This window comes from Primulina tabacum, chromosome 11, assembly GCF_025594145.1.
Source record: "Primulina tabacum isolate GXHZ01 chromosome 11, ASM2559414v2, whole genome shotgun sequence".
NCBI lineage: Eukaryota > Viridiplantae > Streptophyta > Magnoliopsida > Lamiales > Gesneriaceae > Primulina > Primulina tabacum.
Genome location: NC_134560.1, coordinates 7,396,228 through 7,416,121, shown reverse-complemented (window position 1 = coordinate 7,416,121; position 19,894 = coordinate 7,396,228). Strand labels below are relative to the sequence as shown.

General features: G+C 32.5%; 1 protein-coding gene and 1 long non-coding RNA gene across 3 annotated transcripts; both read left to right on the top strand.

The window, feature by feature from the left end:
- The first annotated feature begins 17,625 nt into the window (after nucleotides 1-17,625).
- Nucleotides 17,626-18,132, top strand: LOC142519588 (zinc finger protein AZF2-like). The gene has a single exon (XM_075622629.1). It carries the CDS (start codon nucleotides 17,626-17,628, stop codon nucleotides 18,130-18,132), a length of 507 nt encoding a protein of 168 aa, XP_075478744.1.
- Nucleotides 18,133-18,141: 9 nt separating this feature from the next.
- Nucleotides 18,142-19,676, top strand: LOC142519669 (uncharacterized). Of its 2 annotated transcripts, XR_012813797.1 has the most exons (3): nucleotides 18,142-19,186; nucleotides 19,286-19,348; nucleotides 19,447-19,676. It is a non-coding gene; the product is annotated as an uncharacterized LOC142519669 (long non-coding RNA). The 2 variants fall into 2 exon arrangements; XR_012813796.1 differs by lacking the exon at nucleotides 19,447-19,676 and having other exon boundaries at nucleotides 19,286-19,429.
- Nucleotides 19,677-19,894: the final 218 nt, after the last annotated feature.

The following is a 19,894-nucleotide window of genomic DNA, read 5'->3' as shown; positions in this document are numbered from 1 at the left end:
TCGAACCCAATCCAACCCGAGCATTTTTTTCGGGTCACCTATCGAATCCAACCGATCTGATCCGAACTCGAAAATCTCAAACTCAAACTCAAACCTGATTTTTTCCGAGTTGAACCGTATCGAGTTGGTGGATCGTACCTGATTTTGACATCCCTATATGTTTTGCCTAATTTTCTTGAATATATGATTGAATAAGATAATTTTTAAATCGGGTTAAATTTCTATTACATTTTTCGAAGGTTATTGCATGGAAACTTAATCGAATGTTTTTCATTTTGATCGTGTTAGGTCATTTACGGTTTTATTAACTTTTATATTTTGAGACTTCACTCTAATCGATTTTGGTGTGGTGATAAGACGTGTAATTTCTTTAACTAAAATATTTGTTCCATGTTTAATAAATACCGTTGATTAAAAAGGGTTCCCTATATAGAGTAAAACTATCGATGCACAGATATAAGTTTTGGATATTTGTTTATTTTTTCGATTACGTGAGAATTTGTGGCCGTTATATTTTAATATACACTAGATAGACATACATACTATAACAATAGTCTGCAAAACACGTTGACCAGTTAAACAATATTGAGTGAGTCATGTGCGACATCCATGTCCGAAAAGATATTGATAAGGACAATCGAACTTCTGACAATTGATCAAGCATTCATCTACTCCACCCAAGACGTTTTGGATACATCCTCGATTTTTATTTTATTTTTTGAAACGGTATGTACTCGATTATACGTATGATGTATTACGTATATATGAGCCAAAAGAATCTGGACAAGCTAATTAATATGTGAATATTGTTTAATAAAAAATTACACGTAAATGAATAGAATAATAATTATTTTAATGCAAAATTGAAAAAGCAAGAAATTAAAAAGGATTTAGTTTTGAAAATGTCAATGCAACAATACTGTGATATGACTGAGAAGGCAGCAGATGCCCGTTTTGCAGGTTGCAGGACCTAACCGGGACCAGCACACTTTTTTGTTGTTTAATTCGCGTATGCATGTTTTATAATTACACTACGATTATTTATAGTAAGCAATAGGTGACACTCTTGTATCTTAAATATTATTTTTATTATTTTTTTATTTTTTCCTTTTTCGTTCTGGCGAGGGAGGGAATAGATATCCGGAACGAGTTTGAACAAACCTAAACCCGTCGTCCCGACACTTGATGGGTTCAATCCGAGTTGGATCGATCCATCATAAATTATATAATTTTTAGTTTTAGGCATTACACAATAAAAAGGCTGAAACTCTATATACCATGATCTTTTAGATATCATATGCACGAGAACATTGGTACAAAGACGAAGAACACATATTTCGAGGACAGAGACGCGTATTTGCCTTCAAACTTGATTCCTCTTTAAATTGAAGAACATGACTATTTTATTTTCTATTTCGTCATGAACTAACTTTTATATTCTATGATATGATAATGATATAACTTGGTCGACACTATGTTTTTGAATTATTGATTTATGTATTTGAATTGCTTTTTTGTTTATTTGTGTTTTGCTTGTTTTTCATGCTTTGATGTGCTGATCATTATTTGACTGAATTAATAATTGAAATACATCACTCGAGAGACGAGATTGAAATTAAGATATTAGGGAGCATATCTTTAGGTATTTATATAATTCAAAAGTCATATTGCCTCATGGAAGTCCATATAAGAACATCATCTGCATATATAGTCTAATGTTATATTTTAAATAGGAATAATGAAATAAATATTAGGCGATGCAATTTTATTCATCACTTTGGGAGGAAATGAGATAAAATAGTTTAGTGTTCTTGGCTAATAACAAGTTGAAATTAGTTATATAAACATCAATAGTAATTAAATATATATTATGGAGACCAAGTGAAATCGAACATTTAGATTTTCTCTCTTATCTATACTATATTATTAAGTGTGAGGACATTATAATAACTACCTAGAGAGGATACCATCTTTTTCTTTCAATTTTACACTTATATGATACTAATATCACACTTTTGTTTTTTGTTTTTTTTTTCATTTTCAACACACAATCTTCCAATTTTACCCTTATATGATACTAATATTACATTTTTATTTTTTGTTTTTTTTTTTCAATTTCAACACACACTTTTATTTTTATTTTTTTATTTCAACAATTCAAATATCAATTTAGTCCCTCCATAATTTGTCAAATTTCACTTTAGTCCATCGATAATGATAAAAAAGATTGTACACACACGTATAGCGTGTGCAGAGTAACTAGTTCTTATTATTCACTAGTGCTTGATAATAATTTGTTTTTATATAATTGCTTGAAACAATTCTGGAATTTCTAAATAAATTCAAGATTATTTTAATTACCACTTGATATAACTTTGAATAACATAATCCTCGTCATAACAATATTTTATTCATCACGTAGTAGAATTTGACACCTCGAGCTTACGAGCGGAAAACAAGCAACATCATCTTTTACGAATCAAGGATTATGAAATTGCTTTCCTTTTTATTTATTTTTTTAAGAATAAAACGGGAAAAAAATTAAAAGAAAAATGTAGCTACAAGTGTTCTTGCTAATGACAAGTCTACTATCTTTGGTTTTTTGAAGCTATTTTTCGAATTATATTTCATAGGATATGAAATTCGAGGATTTCTCCATAAGATTTATTACAACAAATTTTCAATCCATGACATATTGAGTACGTCTCTTGTGAGACAGTCTTATAAATCTTTGTCTGTGAGACGAGTCAACCTTACCAATATTTACAATAAAAATTAATACTCTTAGCATAAAAAGTAATACTTTTTCATGGATGACCCAAATAAGATATCCGTCTCACAAAATACGACCCGTGAGATCGTCTCATACAAGTTTTTGCCTAACATATTTACTGTGGATCTGGCTCAAACATCATTTGTTTAAGTAATTTGGTTTTCAACGAAATGTGAGAAAAATATATTTGTTATATATTATCATTTATAAAATCAAATATACTTTAGTCGGTCGTTAAATTCATATACCGAAGATAATTTGCGTATAATCAAAGATAATTTGTTAAATTTATATAATTGGATTCATAAAACAATGCACCAAAATTATATAGTTTAAAAAAATGCAATATATACATATATAGATCTTTTATTATAAAACTTAATAAATCGTTTCGGTATTTTTATGTGGATTACCTTAAATAACCTTTTATCAAATAGATAGATGAGAAAGAGTGAAAAATTGCGAATTTGGGCGGAAGATAATGATTTCAACGACTGACAGCTATTGTTTCCCATAATTTATCATGTACAGTTTTCAAAACTATTGCTAATTTGTCAAAAAAGGGCTAATCTTTTCTTTCCTCTTAAGTTATTCAAATAAAATATATTGGGTTTGGGGTTTGTTTTCGACAGTGGGTTTCGGTTTCAATCTCACGAAATTGACACGTGAGATTTGTCATACTGTCACATTATTATTATTTTTTTTTGCAGGTTTTCAAAAACCACAAAACCTATAGATTTGGTGATATATACGAAGATCTAATCTGCAACTTGGAGTCATATGAATTATGCGTGACACATTAATCATATTTTAATGAAAACGATGCCTCGAGGATACTTAATTCTGCACCACCCAATATTTGAACAGTGCCAAAATTTCGAAATATTGATGAATAAACCCTAAATTGCAAGCAACGAATTCCATGAAACAAGACAAATTCATTTACGTAGCTTCTTTAATTTCTTGCTAGAACCAACTCGAAATTATATATCCCACGAGATTGTTTAATTTCATCCACGACTTCTCTCCCACCTGTTTATTTCTAAATTAATTTTAATTCACTACTATATATTATTACATGTTTTTTTTACATGTAATCCTCTTTTCTTATTTCACGTCGAATTTATACTATATTATAGAGAATATTATGTTCTTCAAATAGCCATATATATAATACTATATCTCACAAAATGAATTACATATATATTTAAGTTAATTTCTAAGTTGTTTAAAAAAAATTCCACTCAAATTGCATCATTATTTATTCAAATTAACACATTAACCAAGTTTAGGAAACATGAAAAAAAAATTGATCATATATATCTGCCAATACGATTTTGGTATTTATGTAATCGAATTTCAATCATACCTTGCTATTTTTATTATTGTTTTGTAATTTTGGTTTTTTTATGTAACGCTGGCTCGAAATCGAAGTAACATTCATGTGTGCAGTACCATATCAGTATCCGTGATAAAAAAAAAAAAAGAATAAAATTGTCGAAAATTGAAATCTACGAGACTATGAGCCGATTTTGACTATGTAGAGGATGAAAATTATAAAAAAAAATATATATCAAACGAAAATTGTGATTTTTCATTTCTATTATATATATGATCGTTTATTATTTTATATAAAATCTGATTTAAATCGGGACAATTATTCAAAACATCGATTGTATAAACATTCAACACGTGTAGAAAAACACTAATAAAAATTAAAATATCAAATCAGTTATTATATTTTGTCTCAAATTTTGCAGGTATCAATCAATCTTGTCATTAAGCCATCGCTAGGTAATGTATAATAAGTCGAAGTTAAATTAAATAATTCTAGCAAGAATAATTGTGTGTCACATCCAACATATACGAACCATTATGTGTTCTAACCAAGATTTGCGTTTATAATTCGTCATACTATAATGTGTTTTGTTAAGTGTCCATTAATCAGGCAAAAATTTGTGTGAGACGATGTTATATGTCGTATTTTGTGAGACAGATATGTTATTTGGGTCATTCATGAAAAAATATTACTTTTTATGCTAAAAGTATTATTTTTTATTGTGAATATCGGTAAGGTTGACCCGTTTCACATATAAAGATTTGTGAGACCGTCTCACAAGAGACCTACTCTATTACCAAAGGTATCAGACATGTTTCGACACCCTTTGCCAAACCTATTTATAATACTGCATCACACAAGAAACTAGAAAAATAATAAATGATATATGTTTCATCCACTTTAAATGTTACTATTTTTTTATTTAAATAAACTATAATCATTAGTCGAATAAACTCATTTCGATCAATATAGGGAAAATGGATACTTCAATATTTTATAAGTAAAATGTGTGATTATTAGTTGCATTATATTTATATCACACGTCGTTGAATTTCTGAATAAATATAAAATAAAGTACAACTAATATTTACCGAAAATTTTAAATCTGCAAAATGACGATCCGTCGGCTGGCCTTGCTTCGCCACTTCTTAGTGGTTTTCCACTTGCAATAAAAAGTGCTGGTTGTTTTATTAAAAAAACAATTGTTAATGGTACTGCTTTCGACTGTTCTAATTAACAAGTATGAATAATTATTATATCCCAACAATCTATCTCTAACTAATTGTATTTTTGTGAGAACAAAACTCGTGATATTGGCTCTGATACTAATTATCAGGATCAAAAGCTTATCACATGGAGAAAAGTTGTAGATGTTATTCAAAGCCCATTGTATTACGACTCATCTAACCAATCAGATTAAGCGACACAACGTCAGCAGTTTGAGGCACGACAGCTACTCAGAAGATCACTCATCCAAGTAATACTCTCATTCATACACACTTAACCCAACATTCTTCCCAATAAGTATATAAATATGCTTCTTGAAAGACTTGAAATCATGACCTCGGCTCTGATATCAATTGTAAGACCAAACACTTGTCGTTTTACCAAAAACTATAACAAGTGTCAATGGTGCAAGTTAAATATTTTAACTATACAACAACACAAACTCCACGTTTCGATTGCTCTAACAAACATGTACAATTATTACAATCTAACACTTTCAAACTCAAGTCTTAATTAAAGAAAAAATGTATACTAGGATTAAATGCAAAGGCCCTGATTGTACAATTTAAACCAATCCCTAAAAATTCTTTTAGGATTAACGTTGACTCTCTCGCGATTTAGTGTAACCATCCTTCATTAAAAAAATATGCTAAGATTTGAGGTCAAAAATATATATATATATATATATATATATATATATATAATTAAGTTTGAGACTCTTAGATTAACTACTTTAGAGGACATTAAAATATTTAATTCCATAATTATTCTTCTTACCCTACTAAAAACGTACTCAAGTCACTCCATATTTTATACAGAAAAAAATCTAAACAAGACTTCTCTTTTAAATCGAACAACTCTTCTAAATTGAAAATAATTTCGTGTTAATTGTTTAGTATTATTTGATCAAATTAAAATTAATAATAATATTTGCAACACGTGTGCATCTTTTACTAGTATATGTAAGAACACCTTAGTTGGTCAGTCATGCCACACTAGATTTTTTCCCCATATTACCATTATTTTTTGAGTGAAAATAATTACAATTCAATATGTTGGGTGCAATAATTGTCCTTGCTTGGTAGAGAGATCGAACCGTGGTGCTTGAGCTGCTGTGCGGTTTAAAAGATTTGAGTTGCACCATTACCACCAGCTATAGCTCTTGGTAAAGCGGCAAGCGCTCGGTCCTACAATTGGTATCAGAGCCAAGGTCACGGGTTCGATTACCATTGATTGCAAGGAGTGCAATTATTGGGAGGGAGATTGTTGGGTGCAATAATTATCCTTGCTTAATAGAGAGATCGAATCGTGGTGGTGCTGTGCGGTTTAAAAGATTTGAGTTGCACTATTACCACCAGCTATATCTTTTGGTAAAGCGGCAAGCGCTCGGTCCTACAATGAGTAATTCAAAGACGTTTCGAATGACTTGAGTCTCTTCATCTTCTTCAATATTAAATGCAATCTGTCTATAAATAAGATAAGAAAAACATCATATAACAATAGTGCAATATGTCTAGTTCAAGCAATTCGGATGCCTGCAACAGTACTCATAATTTAATTACAGAAAGAACACTTCCTCATCTCGAAACTTTAATGAAAACTATTGAAGAGTATGCCTAGGATTAAGGTCATGTCTTCATGGTGCAAGGTGCAAGATCTCCAGAACATGCATCGTAATGGTTTGACGCCTAGTGCTACACAGAGAGCAACAACAAGAAAGTACAAACATCGGTTTGACGTCAAGCATATTACAGAGCTTGCTTCTGATCAAGTACTGCTACATGTGATGCTGTGGAGAAATCAGCTAGAAAAGATTTCCAGTGCAGAATCCTTCACAAGGATTCGAATCCATGAATTGAATAATTGGATTATTAAGTGGCAAGATTCTGTAGGCACTGAAATGTGTCGTGTAACATGGTTTCGATTTTATTCGCAATGATATCAGTAGTTTGCAGCAAGTTGTCTCTTTACTAAACAAACTGACGTTAGTTGAATTAATATATAACTGATAATAATTTAACAAAGTAATGACAACGATATACTCAAGTTAAATCAATTAAACCAAGTATATTATGCAAATAAGAAAACTTATTATCAGGCAGAGGCTTTGTAAAGATATCTGCTGCTTGTTGATCAGTAGATACGTATTGCAGACGAATGTCCTTCTTATTCACATGATCTCTAATGAAATGATGTCTGATATCAATGTGCTTTGTTCTGGAATGAAGTACTGGATTATGCGTGATTGCTATAGCACTGGTATTGTCACAGAATATAGGTGATTTAGAGGCTTGAACTCCATAGTCTTTAAGTTGTTGCATCCACAGTATTTGAGAACAGCAGCTTCTAGCAGCAAGGTATTCTGCTTCTGCAGTAGATGTAGCTATAGAAGTATGCTTCTTACTGAACCAGAAGATCAACCTATCACCGACAAATTGACAAAAACCACTTGTGCTTTTTCTATCCAGTTTGCAACCTGCATAGTCAGCATATGAATATCCAATAAGATTGAACGAAGAATCATTGGGATATCATAGGTCGACATTTTGAGTACCCTTCAAATATTTCAGAATACGTTTAGCAGCAATATAATGTGATTGCTTAGGGTTAGATTGAAATCTTGCACAAATACAAACGGCAAACATAATATCAGGTCTATTGGCAGTAATATATAATAATGAGCCAATTAGAACACGGTACTGAGTTACCTCTACTGAAATTCCATTTTCATCCTTATCAAGTTTAGTAGATGAGCTCATTGGAGTGGAAGCAGCAGAGCATGTTTCCATGCCAAACTTTTTCAGTAGTTCCTTAGTATACTTAGCCCGATTTATTAATATTCCGGTATCCAGTTGCTTAATCTGCAGTCCTAGGAAGAATTCAGTTCTCCCATCATGCTCATTTCAAATTGTTCCTGAATCAATTTAAAAGAAATTAAGTTTGGTTCCTTGTACCTAGACCATCTCATCAAGCTGTTATTGGAACCCGGTGGGTATTTAGAAATAAGCTAAATGAAGAAGGTACTATTGTCAGAAATAAAGCAAGACTGATGGCTCAATGTTTCAGACAAGAAGAAGTGATAGACTATGATGAAACCTATGCACCAGTAGCAAGGCTTGAAGCTATCAGAATATTCTTAGCCTTTGCTGCTTTCGAAAACTTTAAAGTTTATCAGATGGACGTAAAAAGTGCCTTCCTAAATGGTATACTGTAAGAAGAGGTCTACGTTGAACAACCTCCAGGTTTTATTGATCATTTATTACCGCATCATGTGTTTGAATTACACAAAGCCCTGTATGGTTTAAAACACTGCACCTCGAGCTTGGTATGAAATGCTATCACAATCTCTTGTCAATCATGATTTTACAATCGGCATAGTAGAGAAGACTTTGTTCACTTTAGTTAAGAATAAGCACATTCTATTAGTACAGATTTATGTTGATGACATTATCTTTGGGTCAACTAACACCAAACTATGTGCAAAGTTGCAATAATTGTCCTTGCTTAGTAGATCGATCGAACCGTGGTGCTTGAGCTGCTGTGCGGTTTAAAAGATTTGAGTTGCACCATTACCACCATCTATAGCTTTTGGTAAAGCGGTAAGCATTCGGTCCTATACAATAAAATAAAACCTCAAATATTAACTTTCAAAATTATTAACCTCGTTATATTTCAAAAAAAATATTATTTTATATAAACATATGTTTTATATTTAAATTCAATTTTGTGCACGGATTGGGTGCAAAAATTTGCTAGTATTAATAGAGAGACATTAACTAACTTTGTATGACCACTTCAAATTGTAATTAACATCATCATTTTTAATTAATTTACTAATTATTCTTTGTCTCGTTAATTTTTATATATTTAATCTTATTGTTTTGAATTAATATAAAATAACACAAAATTTAAAATTACAATGTTGTATTTAACGTTAAACAATATTAATCATAAAAACGATTATATAAGCACAAAAGCGTTCATCAGAATCGCTAGTAGTAATAAGGTGTATGATTGATTTTGTTTTTTTGGAACGAGTTAGGATTCGTTTTGAGCTTATCAAATTCGAGCCGAACTCGAGCCCAAATTATTTTTTTCGATAGTCCACGAGCTGCTCGCGAGCTTTAGTATTTCATTAATATATTATAATTATATATTAAATAAATAAATTTCTAATATTCCGAGTACTTATTTTCGAGTAATAATTCAAATAGTTCGTGAATATATTCGAATCTTTCGAACTGAACTCGAACTCGAGCTCGAGCTTTAATTATAACCGAATTCGAGCCAAATTTTTTAAAATTTTCGAATTTCAAATTGAGTTTGGACTCGAATATAAAAATTTGAGCCAAGTTCGAACCTTCAAATTTGTTCGTGTACCTTATGTACATTTTAAATATTTATGGCCCATAATTGCTCCAAAATATTTTATATATCCAGCCACATTACAAATAGTTTTTTTTTTTTTTTTGGTGTGGATGAAAATATGATTTCATTATCAACCAATTAAATCAATATCATGTACAAAAGGAATAAAAAACAAGGGACAAAACTCCTTGGAGTCGAACAGTATCCTTGAGCAAAACTAAAAGAATTAAGCAAGACTATGAACTACTTGGCTGGTAGCACCTCTAAAATATTAGACAAACCACTGCGTAGCCTGCATGCACGATCGGCTAATGAACTCGACAATAGTAGCTTCCTTGGCGAAAAATGACGGATCACAATTAGCTCTCAACGAAAACTATTGTCAAACTGGCGAACTTGACTACTGCCGTCGAATTTTTATTGAGCTTTTTTCAACAATTTGTGTGGTGGAATTTGCGTCAGAAATTTATTTGAATTTTTAATGTTTGTTGTGATGAAAAGTTCTATTTTTCTATTGATATTTTGTATGACGATGCATTGATAATTGTACATGGTAATTATTTTAAACTTGTATCGTGGATGACTTTCATTTTTTATTTTCTTTTGTAGTTACTATGGTTATTTTATTTATCCACGACTTAAAATTTGAAATTTTGTTTTTTGATTTTTGTGGAGGTTTTTTCTGTTTTTATTTCATGAAATATATACTTGTCTTAGGTAAAATTCTGTTTGGAGTTGTAGATATGGTTAAATATGATTTAAAATGAGTAACATTACTCGTCAAAACTGAATTGTATGGAACTGAAACCCGAGCTACTAGGTGATATAGAAAATGAAAAAGTTTTATATAAGCTTGATATAATTTATCATGAAAAGTTTCAGAATATTTCTACAATTTATGAATTATGTCGTCGATTAGTAGAGATTGAAAAGACATAACATTATCACATAATTGGCAGACTAGTTCTTCTTGTTTTAACGCAACATGTTGCAGTAAATGGAACGTTCATCCTCAGCTATGAAACTTCTCGTAACTTCTCTTCGAATAAGATGAAAGAAAAGTTTCTGGCATATTATATGATTGTATATATTAAAAGAGAGTTTACTGTAAAAATTGACATCGATTCATAAATTGATGAGTTTTATTCTATGAAAAATCGTATGGGACATCTTCAGTAATTTATATCTTTTTTATGTCACTATATAATATTTGTAGTTACCATTAAAAGTTTTGTTAATGTTTTTTTTATTATAAATTAATTTTCTAATATATTTTATTTATAGTATTTTAATTTTTCTCGGATCAATGATTAGCTCATGGCTAAAAGATTTTCTGACTGCAAAAACTCCCCGTGAAGCAAGATGAGATAAGAATTACATTATCTTAGTGTTGTGTTTCAGATTTTTTTTAATCAAAATCATGTTTATACAAATCTATAAACATGATAAAACAATATGCGGAAGCAGATCGAGCGTTACCTTCGGCCATCGAATGATTTGTAAGTTTTCATATTCATCATATTGAAGCCTTCTAAACACTCCAACACTCTCTGTAGATGGTGTATTTTGTTCTTATGACGGTGCATGCTTAGGAACCTCAATCACGGGTATTTGTAGGTTTCTCACCATCAATGAGTGATTGCGGGAGCCATATTGTCAAAAGAAGAGGTGCATACGCGTCTCAATTTTCTAAAGTTGAGGCGGTGTACACATATTTTGTCAAAAGATGTAGGTAATGGTCATCGCTATTTCCTACACATTTATTCTTCTCTTTTAAAATTGATATGTGTCATTTTTTCTTATATTCTCTCACTTGGTTCATATCTCATTTTCTATAAGAAAAACAAAAATACATGAATCATGACGATAAGTTATCTTAAAACGGGTATTATCTTCTATGTACTAAAATGCATTATGTATCTCAATTCTGTATAACTTAATGAATAAACCTTATATTTATTCGAAATTCAACTTTATTGATATTTCTCGAATCAATTAATGTGTACACAATAAATATGAGAAAATATCACATCAAAGTTTCATTAATTTGTTCTTACAACAAAATTACATAAAGGATCCAAGTCTCATTCTTTCTGTATGATCCTTGAATTTTAATGGTGGCATGCTATTGGGTTAAGCGTACACGAATGAGAGTAGTACTGTGATAGGTGACCTCCTGGGAAGTTCTCATGATTCAATCTGCTGACATTGCACCGGTTGATCTGGTTTGCTAAGTGGGCCGTAAAAGAATGACACCAGATCTTAACGGGTAATACTATCTCTATTGGGGACAGGGCTGTCGGTTAGAAAAATAGTAAGACTGATCTTTAAGGGATATGAAACAGCACCAGTAGATAGAGACACACCTCTTCGGACTCATGGGCATAACAGCCCGACCCATTAGCACTCAAGTATGTGCACTCTGCGCTGCCACAAGTAAAAGGAGATAAAGATGCGCCTTGACTAATAGGCAGTGATGTAAACGATCCAAACCAAATCAAACAATATTAGACTTGAGCTTGTCTCGTTTAAGATTGTTTGATGCTCGAACTCGAGCTCGATTCGAGCTTTTATTATCAGGCTCGAGCTTGGTTTGTCTTGAAATTACCAAGCTCGGGAAAAGCTCGAGCTCGGCTTGTTAAAAGCTCGTTTAGCATGTTAATCAAGCCAAGCTCGAGCTTGATTTATTAATAGCTCGTTTAGCATGTTTACCAAGCCTGGCTTGAGCTCGGCTAGTTTTCGAGCTCGTAAAGCATAGAATTGAGATCGAGTTTGAGCTTGATTCGAGCTTGTTAAAACTTAAATATATCTATAAACTAATTTTAAATCAGACATAAAAATGTAAATTCATTCATAAATAACCAAAACGACACAAATAAGAGCTAAAAAAACATAAATCAATATATTATTGAACATTCCAAAATAATACATCTAGAATATTCATCATACACTGATATCACCATATAAATAACAATGAACTAATTTCATCCCTTTAATACTTCAACTAAGTCTAGTGAGAAAGTAGGGAGGATGTCAAAGAATCCATTAAAATCAGGAATTACAAAATCATCTCCAATAACAACTATTCAAGTATCCTGCAAAGTTCATAATAACTTTAGTACTAATATTTTTATTTGTCTTGTGTTCAGTTCCTTCAATTTACATTAGTACTAATATTTTTATTTGTCAACTCAACAAATGATTCAAGCTTCAAGCTTACGAGCCACCTAAACGAGCCGAGCTCGAGAACCGATTATCAAACATGTTTGCGAGCTCACGAGTTGAATATCTTTAGACTTGAGCTTGGTTTTATTAAATTTTCGAGCTCAAAATCGAGCTTGAGCTTGGCTTGATATGATTAACAAACAAACTCAAACGAGCTTTTTATCGAACCGAGCTTCGAATAGCTCGCAAATGGTTTGGTTCAGTTTACATCTCTACTAATAGCTATAACTTTTGGCCTGATGGTAAGCGCTTGATCCTAACAATTGATATCAGAGCGATGTCATAGGTTCAAGTATCCCAAGAAGCATATTTCTATACTTCTTTGGGGGGGGGGGGGGGGGGGTATGCTGGGTTATACTTGCATGAATGAGAGTAGTATCTATACTTATTTTTTTTGGGGGAAGGGGGTGGGAATGTTGGGTTAAGCGTGCATGAATGAGAGTAGTACTGAGATGAGTGATCTTCCTGGGAAGTTCTCATGTGTCAAGCTACTGACGTTGCGCCTCTTGATCGAGTTAGTTAAGTGGACCATACAAGAGTGACACCAGATCTTAACGAGTTATACTGTCTCTATTGGGGACATGATCGATTGTAGTGAAAGGGTAAGACTGATCTGTAAGGGATATGAGACAACACCAGCAAATAGACATGCATCTTCCCGGACTCATGGGCCTAACAGCCCGACCCATTAGCACCCAAGTAGGTACACTCTGTCTGCCATAAGTATAAGGAAATAAAGTTGCGTATTGGCTAACAGCTATAGCTTTTGACCTAGTGGTAAGCGCTTGATCCTAACAATTGATATCAGAGCGAGGTCATGAGTTCAAGTATCCCAAGCTATACGTCTTGGGGGGAGGGGGGAATGTTGGGTTAAGTATACATGAATGAGAGTAGTACTGATATGAGTGACCTCCTAGGAAATTCTAATGTGTCAAGATGCTGACGTTGCGCCGTTGATCTGGTTAGTTAAGTGGGCCATAAAAGAGTGACATCATATATTAGCGGGTTATACTGTCTCTGTTGGGGACATGACCGACGGTAGTGAAAGGGTAAGACTGATCTCTAAGGGATATGAGACAGCACCAGAAGATAGACACGCACTTCCCCGGACTTATGGGCCTAAGAGCCCGACCTATTAGCATCCAAGTAGGTACACTCTACGCTGCCACAAGTATAAGAAAATAAAGTTGCGTCTTGGCTAACATCTATTGCTTTTGGCCTAGTGATAAGCGCTTGATCCTAAGACATGCCTTTAGTAAAAGGATTTGCAATAATCAATTCAGTGCTAATGTGCTCGATAATTAATTTCTTATCTTTAACACGTCCTCATATGTGTAAATATTTAATATCAATGTGCTTATTTCGACTACCACTTTTGTTATTTTTAGCCATAAAAACAGTAACTGAAGTGTCACTATATATTTTTAATGGCCTAGATATAGAATCCATAATTCTAAGCCTCGAAATGAAACTCTTCGACCATACACATGTGAGGTTGCCTCAAAACAAGCTACGAACTCAGCTTCCATAGTAGAAGTAGCAGTCAATGTCTGCTTTGCACTCCTCCAAGATATAGCTCCACCAGCTAGCATAAAAATATATCATAAAATGGATTTTCGTGAATCAATGTAGCCAGCATAAGTCTGAATCAGAGTAGCCAATTACTTCCAAATTCTCAGTTCGTCTGAACATAAGCATATAATCTTTGGTCCCTTGAAGGTACCTCATCACTTTCTTTGCAAATTTCCAATTGTCTAAATCTGGATTACTCTGATATCTTCCTAACATCCCAACAACAAATACAATGTCCGGTCTAGTGCAAACCTGAGTATACATCAAGCTTTCGACAGTAGAAGCATAGGTAATGTTATTCATTTGTTCCCACTCTAGATCATTTTTTGGGCATTGGCTTAAATCTAATTTATCTCCTTTCACAATGAGAGCTATACTTTGGGAACAATATTTCATCTGATATCTCTCTAAAACTTTGTTGATATAGATTTTTTGAGACAGACCTAGAATACCTCGAATCTGGTCTCTACGTATCTTAATGTCAATGACATAAGATGCATCACATATATCCTTCATATCAAAGTTTTTAGAGAGAAATTGTTTCACCTCATATAATAAATCATTGTCATTGGTTGTAAGTAATATATCATACACATATAGAATAAGGAAACAAATCTTACTTCCACTGACCTTCTGGTATATACACAGATCCACGATGTTCTCTACAAATCCAAATGAAGAGATAACTTCATGAAATTTCAAGTGCTATTGATGGGAAGCTTGTTTCAATCTATATATAGATTTTTTAAGCTTACATGTCAAATGCTCACCATTACTGGAAAAGAATCATTTGGGTTGTTTCATATAAACCTATTCCTCTAATTTTCCAGTTGAGAAAAATCGTTTTCACATCCATTTGTTGTAACTTTAAGTCAAAATGTGCAACTAATGCTAGAATGATACAGAGAGAATCTTTCTTAGATACAAGAGAAAAAGTCTCCTTATAATCGATTCCTTCCTACTGAGTGAATCTTTTAGCTACGAGTCTTGCTTTATATCTTTCAAATATTGTCTAATGAGTCTTTCTTTGTTTTGAGACCCATTTACATGTAATGACTTTTTACACCATCAAGCAACTGAATAAGATCTCAGACTCCATTAAATGCTATAGAATCCATCTCTTCTTTCATAACATTAAACCATAATTTTGACTCATTACAACTCATGGCTTGTAAAAACGTTTCAGGGTCATTTTCGGCTCCAATGTTAAAGTCCAATTCCTCTAAATATACAACATAATCATTAGATATAGCTAATCTTCTTATTTTAGTAAATCTCCTTAGGTTGTTTGGTTGATCAACAATTTTTTTGTTATTATTCATTTACAACTTGATCTACTGGATTTTCATCAGCGATTTGTGGAACTTCAGTAACCGGTTGTCTAACACCTGTTTGGTATTGAGGGGTGTGAATAACGATCAATCTATTATTTGAATAAAAATGTTGTAAATTTAATGTGATCTTTCTGAAGAACTATGTCATTTCAATGATCACTCCCACTAATAAAATCATTCTCAAGAAATTTTGTATTTCTTGATTTCGCAATTCTAGTATTGTGAGATGGACAATATAATCTTTATCCTTTGGATTTTTTGGAATACGTGATGAAATATCCACTTATATTTCTTAGATCCAGTTTCTTTGATGTGGGTAGTAAACTCTTATTTATGAAGGACAACCCAAATGCGTATATGTTGCAAACTTGGTTTTCAACCTTTAAATAATTCAAATGGCATCTTAGGACAACTTTAGTTGAAACTCGGTTTAATACATACACAGCTGTCTTAAGAGCTTAAGTCCACAAGGATTTAGGAAAGTTTGGAGCTACTAAACATGCTCCTCACCATGTCCAATAATGTCCGATTTCTCCTCTCAGTTTCGCCATTTTGGTCTGCAGAACCAGGCATATATATTGGGAAACAATACCATATTCCTAGAGAAACTTTGCAAACAGGACCAAGTGTCTGTCCATTCTCAGTGTATCTACCGTAATATTCTCCACCTCTATCGGTTCTCACGATCTTAATCTGTTTTTCATATTGCTTCTCTACTTCAATCTTAAAAACCTTAAAAGCTTCAAGTGCTTCGTTTTTGTTATGAAGCATGTAGATATAAATCACTACAACAATAAATGGCTATTGTGACACTTTTTTGTAGACACTTTTAATTAAATGTTGTTACAAATACTTAATAATGACACTTGTAAAAAATTAATAATGTGTAAAATAAAAAAACATATTAGATTAGTTATCCTGACATTTTTAATTGATGTCATTTTTTATATGGAGGGAAATAATTATTTTCCCTCCTCCAATATTTATCTAACCCAAATATTTCAACTGTTTATTTTATCTATTTTTCTCGCATTATAAAAAATCATTAAAAAACTAAAAAAAAAATTAGGGCTAAGTAATTTTGAGGCCGGTTCATTTTCTCTTAATCCATCAGATCCTCATTCTCTCGCCTAAGTAATTAGGGCTTCTCTCGATCTCCATTCTCGCTCTTTAGTTCCTCCTGCATCCATCACTTCCACCTTCAGATTTGTGCTTTATTCTTCATTCGCCGCTGGTGGTTTGGCACTTCGGCTGCTGTCACACCGCCTTTTAGTTTCAGGTGATTGGGGGAAAAATGTGGTCTTTTGGGATGATTATCGGCTGAAGCTTGGTTCTGATTTGTCTGGTTTGTGCTTGCCATTGATTTCGGGTTTCTTATTTTTCAATTTTAGTGATATCTTGTAGCTTTTGAGGTGAGAAATAAGAATATGTGTTGGTATGCTTCCTTTTTTCCTGTCATTTTGATATCTTCTCCTTCAATTTCTGATAAGAATGTTGAATGCTGCTCGTTTCTGAAATGAATCTTCGACTTCCCTACATATATTACATTTTGAAATCCTATTACGTTGTTAGGTTCTGTTTTAGCTTCGTTATCTTCAACCACCATTTTTCCAAAACCACCAATGAATATATCTCATTTCGGTGTCTGGTTTTCTTGAAAAAGCGGTTTTGGAATATGGGTTTTTTTTTTTTTTTTTTGCATATTTAAGTGCTACTAGTTTTAATCTTGATTTGATTTTGTTCGCTGCTACTAATTGCCCCCACTGCCCGGTTGTCTTTTTGATGCAATGAGCAAAATGTTAAAACCTGAAGCGAGTGTGCCTGTTAAAACCTGCAAATCCCTATTTGTATACAGCCCTTTTGAGTCCCATGATTTTGAGAAAACCAGAAAATTCTTATGCACGATATGCCAAAAAACCTTCCCTTCATGTCAAGCTCTTGGGGGTCACAGAGCTAGCCACAAAAATTTCAAATGCTTCTGTGCTCCAAGAAGTGAAAACGACATCCTCGAAACCGAAAATTCACCCATTCAAAGTACTAAAAGCATGGCAAAAATTAGTGTGTTTGCCACCAAAACTGCATCAGAAGTTGAATTCCTGAAAATTAAGGAGCACGAGTGCCCAATTTGCTTTAAGGTTTTCCCATCAGGGCAGGCTTTAGGTGGGCACAAGAGATCACATTTGATAGCAGATCAGCCCAAAAATACTACTCATCCGTCTGTTGTGATCCAAATGCCGGCCTCAAACACTCGGGACTTTCTTGATGTCAACTTGCTACTTGCCTGCTCCGGTTGATCATGAAGAATGGTGGATTGGCATCAGCAACGATAGCGAAAGTGGAAACGAGCATAGACCATTGCTTGGCTTTCTCTCGAGTTAAGCATGATCTTGCTAGCCTTTTTACCAATGTACAGATTCATTGATTCTTTACAGAGTGTTTGAAGTTCTCTAACAGTAGCAATACTAATAGGCCTATTAGCTCTGAAGTTACATTTTCTTTCTTTCTTTTTTCTGATTTCTTTGGTCATTTATGGATTATGTAACATTTGATCTTTAATATATTTAAATTTTTTATATGTCTGGAGCCTAAATCTTGAAAATGCATTTAATCAAATGTTAAAATAATTTTTTCTGTATCTAAGTGGGAAGGTTTTTCTGTATCTAAGTGGGAAGGTTTTGCCAACTCCCTTTGTGCACGTGGCAAAATCTAACATAAGTGGGAAGGTTTTGCCAACTATCATTGGATGAATGATCTTATTAATCTAATGTATCTTGTACTTTTTACATTTTAGTTTGCAGGATCAATCAAGAACCAATATTACAACCAATCTCAATATGATGAAGTCAGAAGTGAATGGAGCTAATTCGTCTACTCTTATGTAGGTGCTTAATTAAATTAGTGTGGTGGTTATCAAGAATTACTCCGTTAAATTAAATTGTGTTGCAATAAATTATGATTATTTTGTTGTCATGAGTTAACTAATTTGAATGATGTTTCTTTATGTTTTTTTGTTTTCTGGCTAGCTGGACATACCCATTAGCATAATGGTTGTTGATGATTGTACTTTATAATTTTTTTTATCAAAATCTTCTCTTTTGCACTTTCACGTAGATTGAATGTTCTGTCTCAAAAAAAAGTCTATTTGATTCGACGAAAATTGTGGCAAAAGGAGTGGTTCGTAGCATGGATCCAAATACCGAAGTAGGAAGATAAACGTTGGGACCAAATTGGTGTGAAATACAAGTTCTAGTTGTCCTAGAACGGGAAGAGAGTTTGATTAGGCCATATGATCTTTTACAAAAGGTTGGGGATACACTTGGAGGAATGATAGCTTGGCATTGTCATTTGGTATGATATTCAACTTTTCAATTAACTTGTATTTATTGTTATGTCCGTCGTGTTAGTATCTTTTTAAACCAAATCAATTATATTTGCAGTTGACGACAGTTAATGAGGAAGATTTCTACTAGGTACATTTGGATAAATAATAATTTTCCAGTTTATCATTTGGTATGATATTCACTAGTTTGAATTAAATTTTAATCTCTTTATTTTGTGCTTCTTTAATTTTATTTCATTCATACAAATATATGAATTTTTATTGTAAGTGACAAGAGTATTGGATTTTGATTAAGATGAGATGGTTGAATAATGAAGATGCATCACAAGTTTGCTTATGTTTTGCTTTAGCAAGACTTAGTTGTTTGCTAGTTCTTAAATTAAATATATTTGGTACATTTGGTACATTTGTTGGGGTATAGAGGTAACAAATTTGTTAGTCTTATACATTAATGATTGCAAAATTAATGACAATTATTGATTAGCAATTTAATTTCTATTTTAAAATTTTGTATTTGTATTTATGTTAATTTGTTATATCCTTGAAAATTATATCATGAAAATATTGAAAATCGATGACATTTCATAAAATATGACATTTTTAATGTCACAATATAACATTAAATCATGTACATAAAAAATGTCATTGTAAAACTCATATGGAAACATATCAAAAAGTCATTATAAACAATTATTAATGACAATTTTCAATGTCTT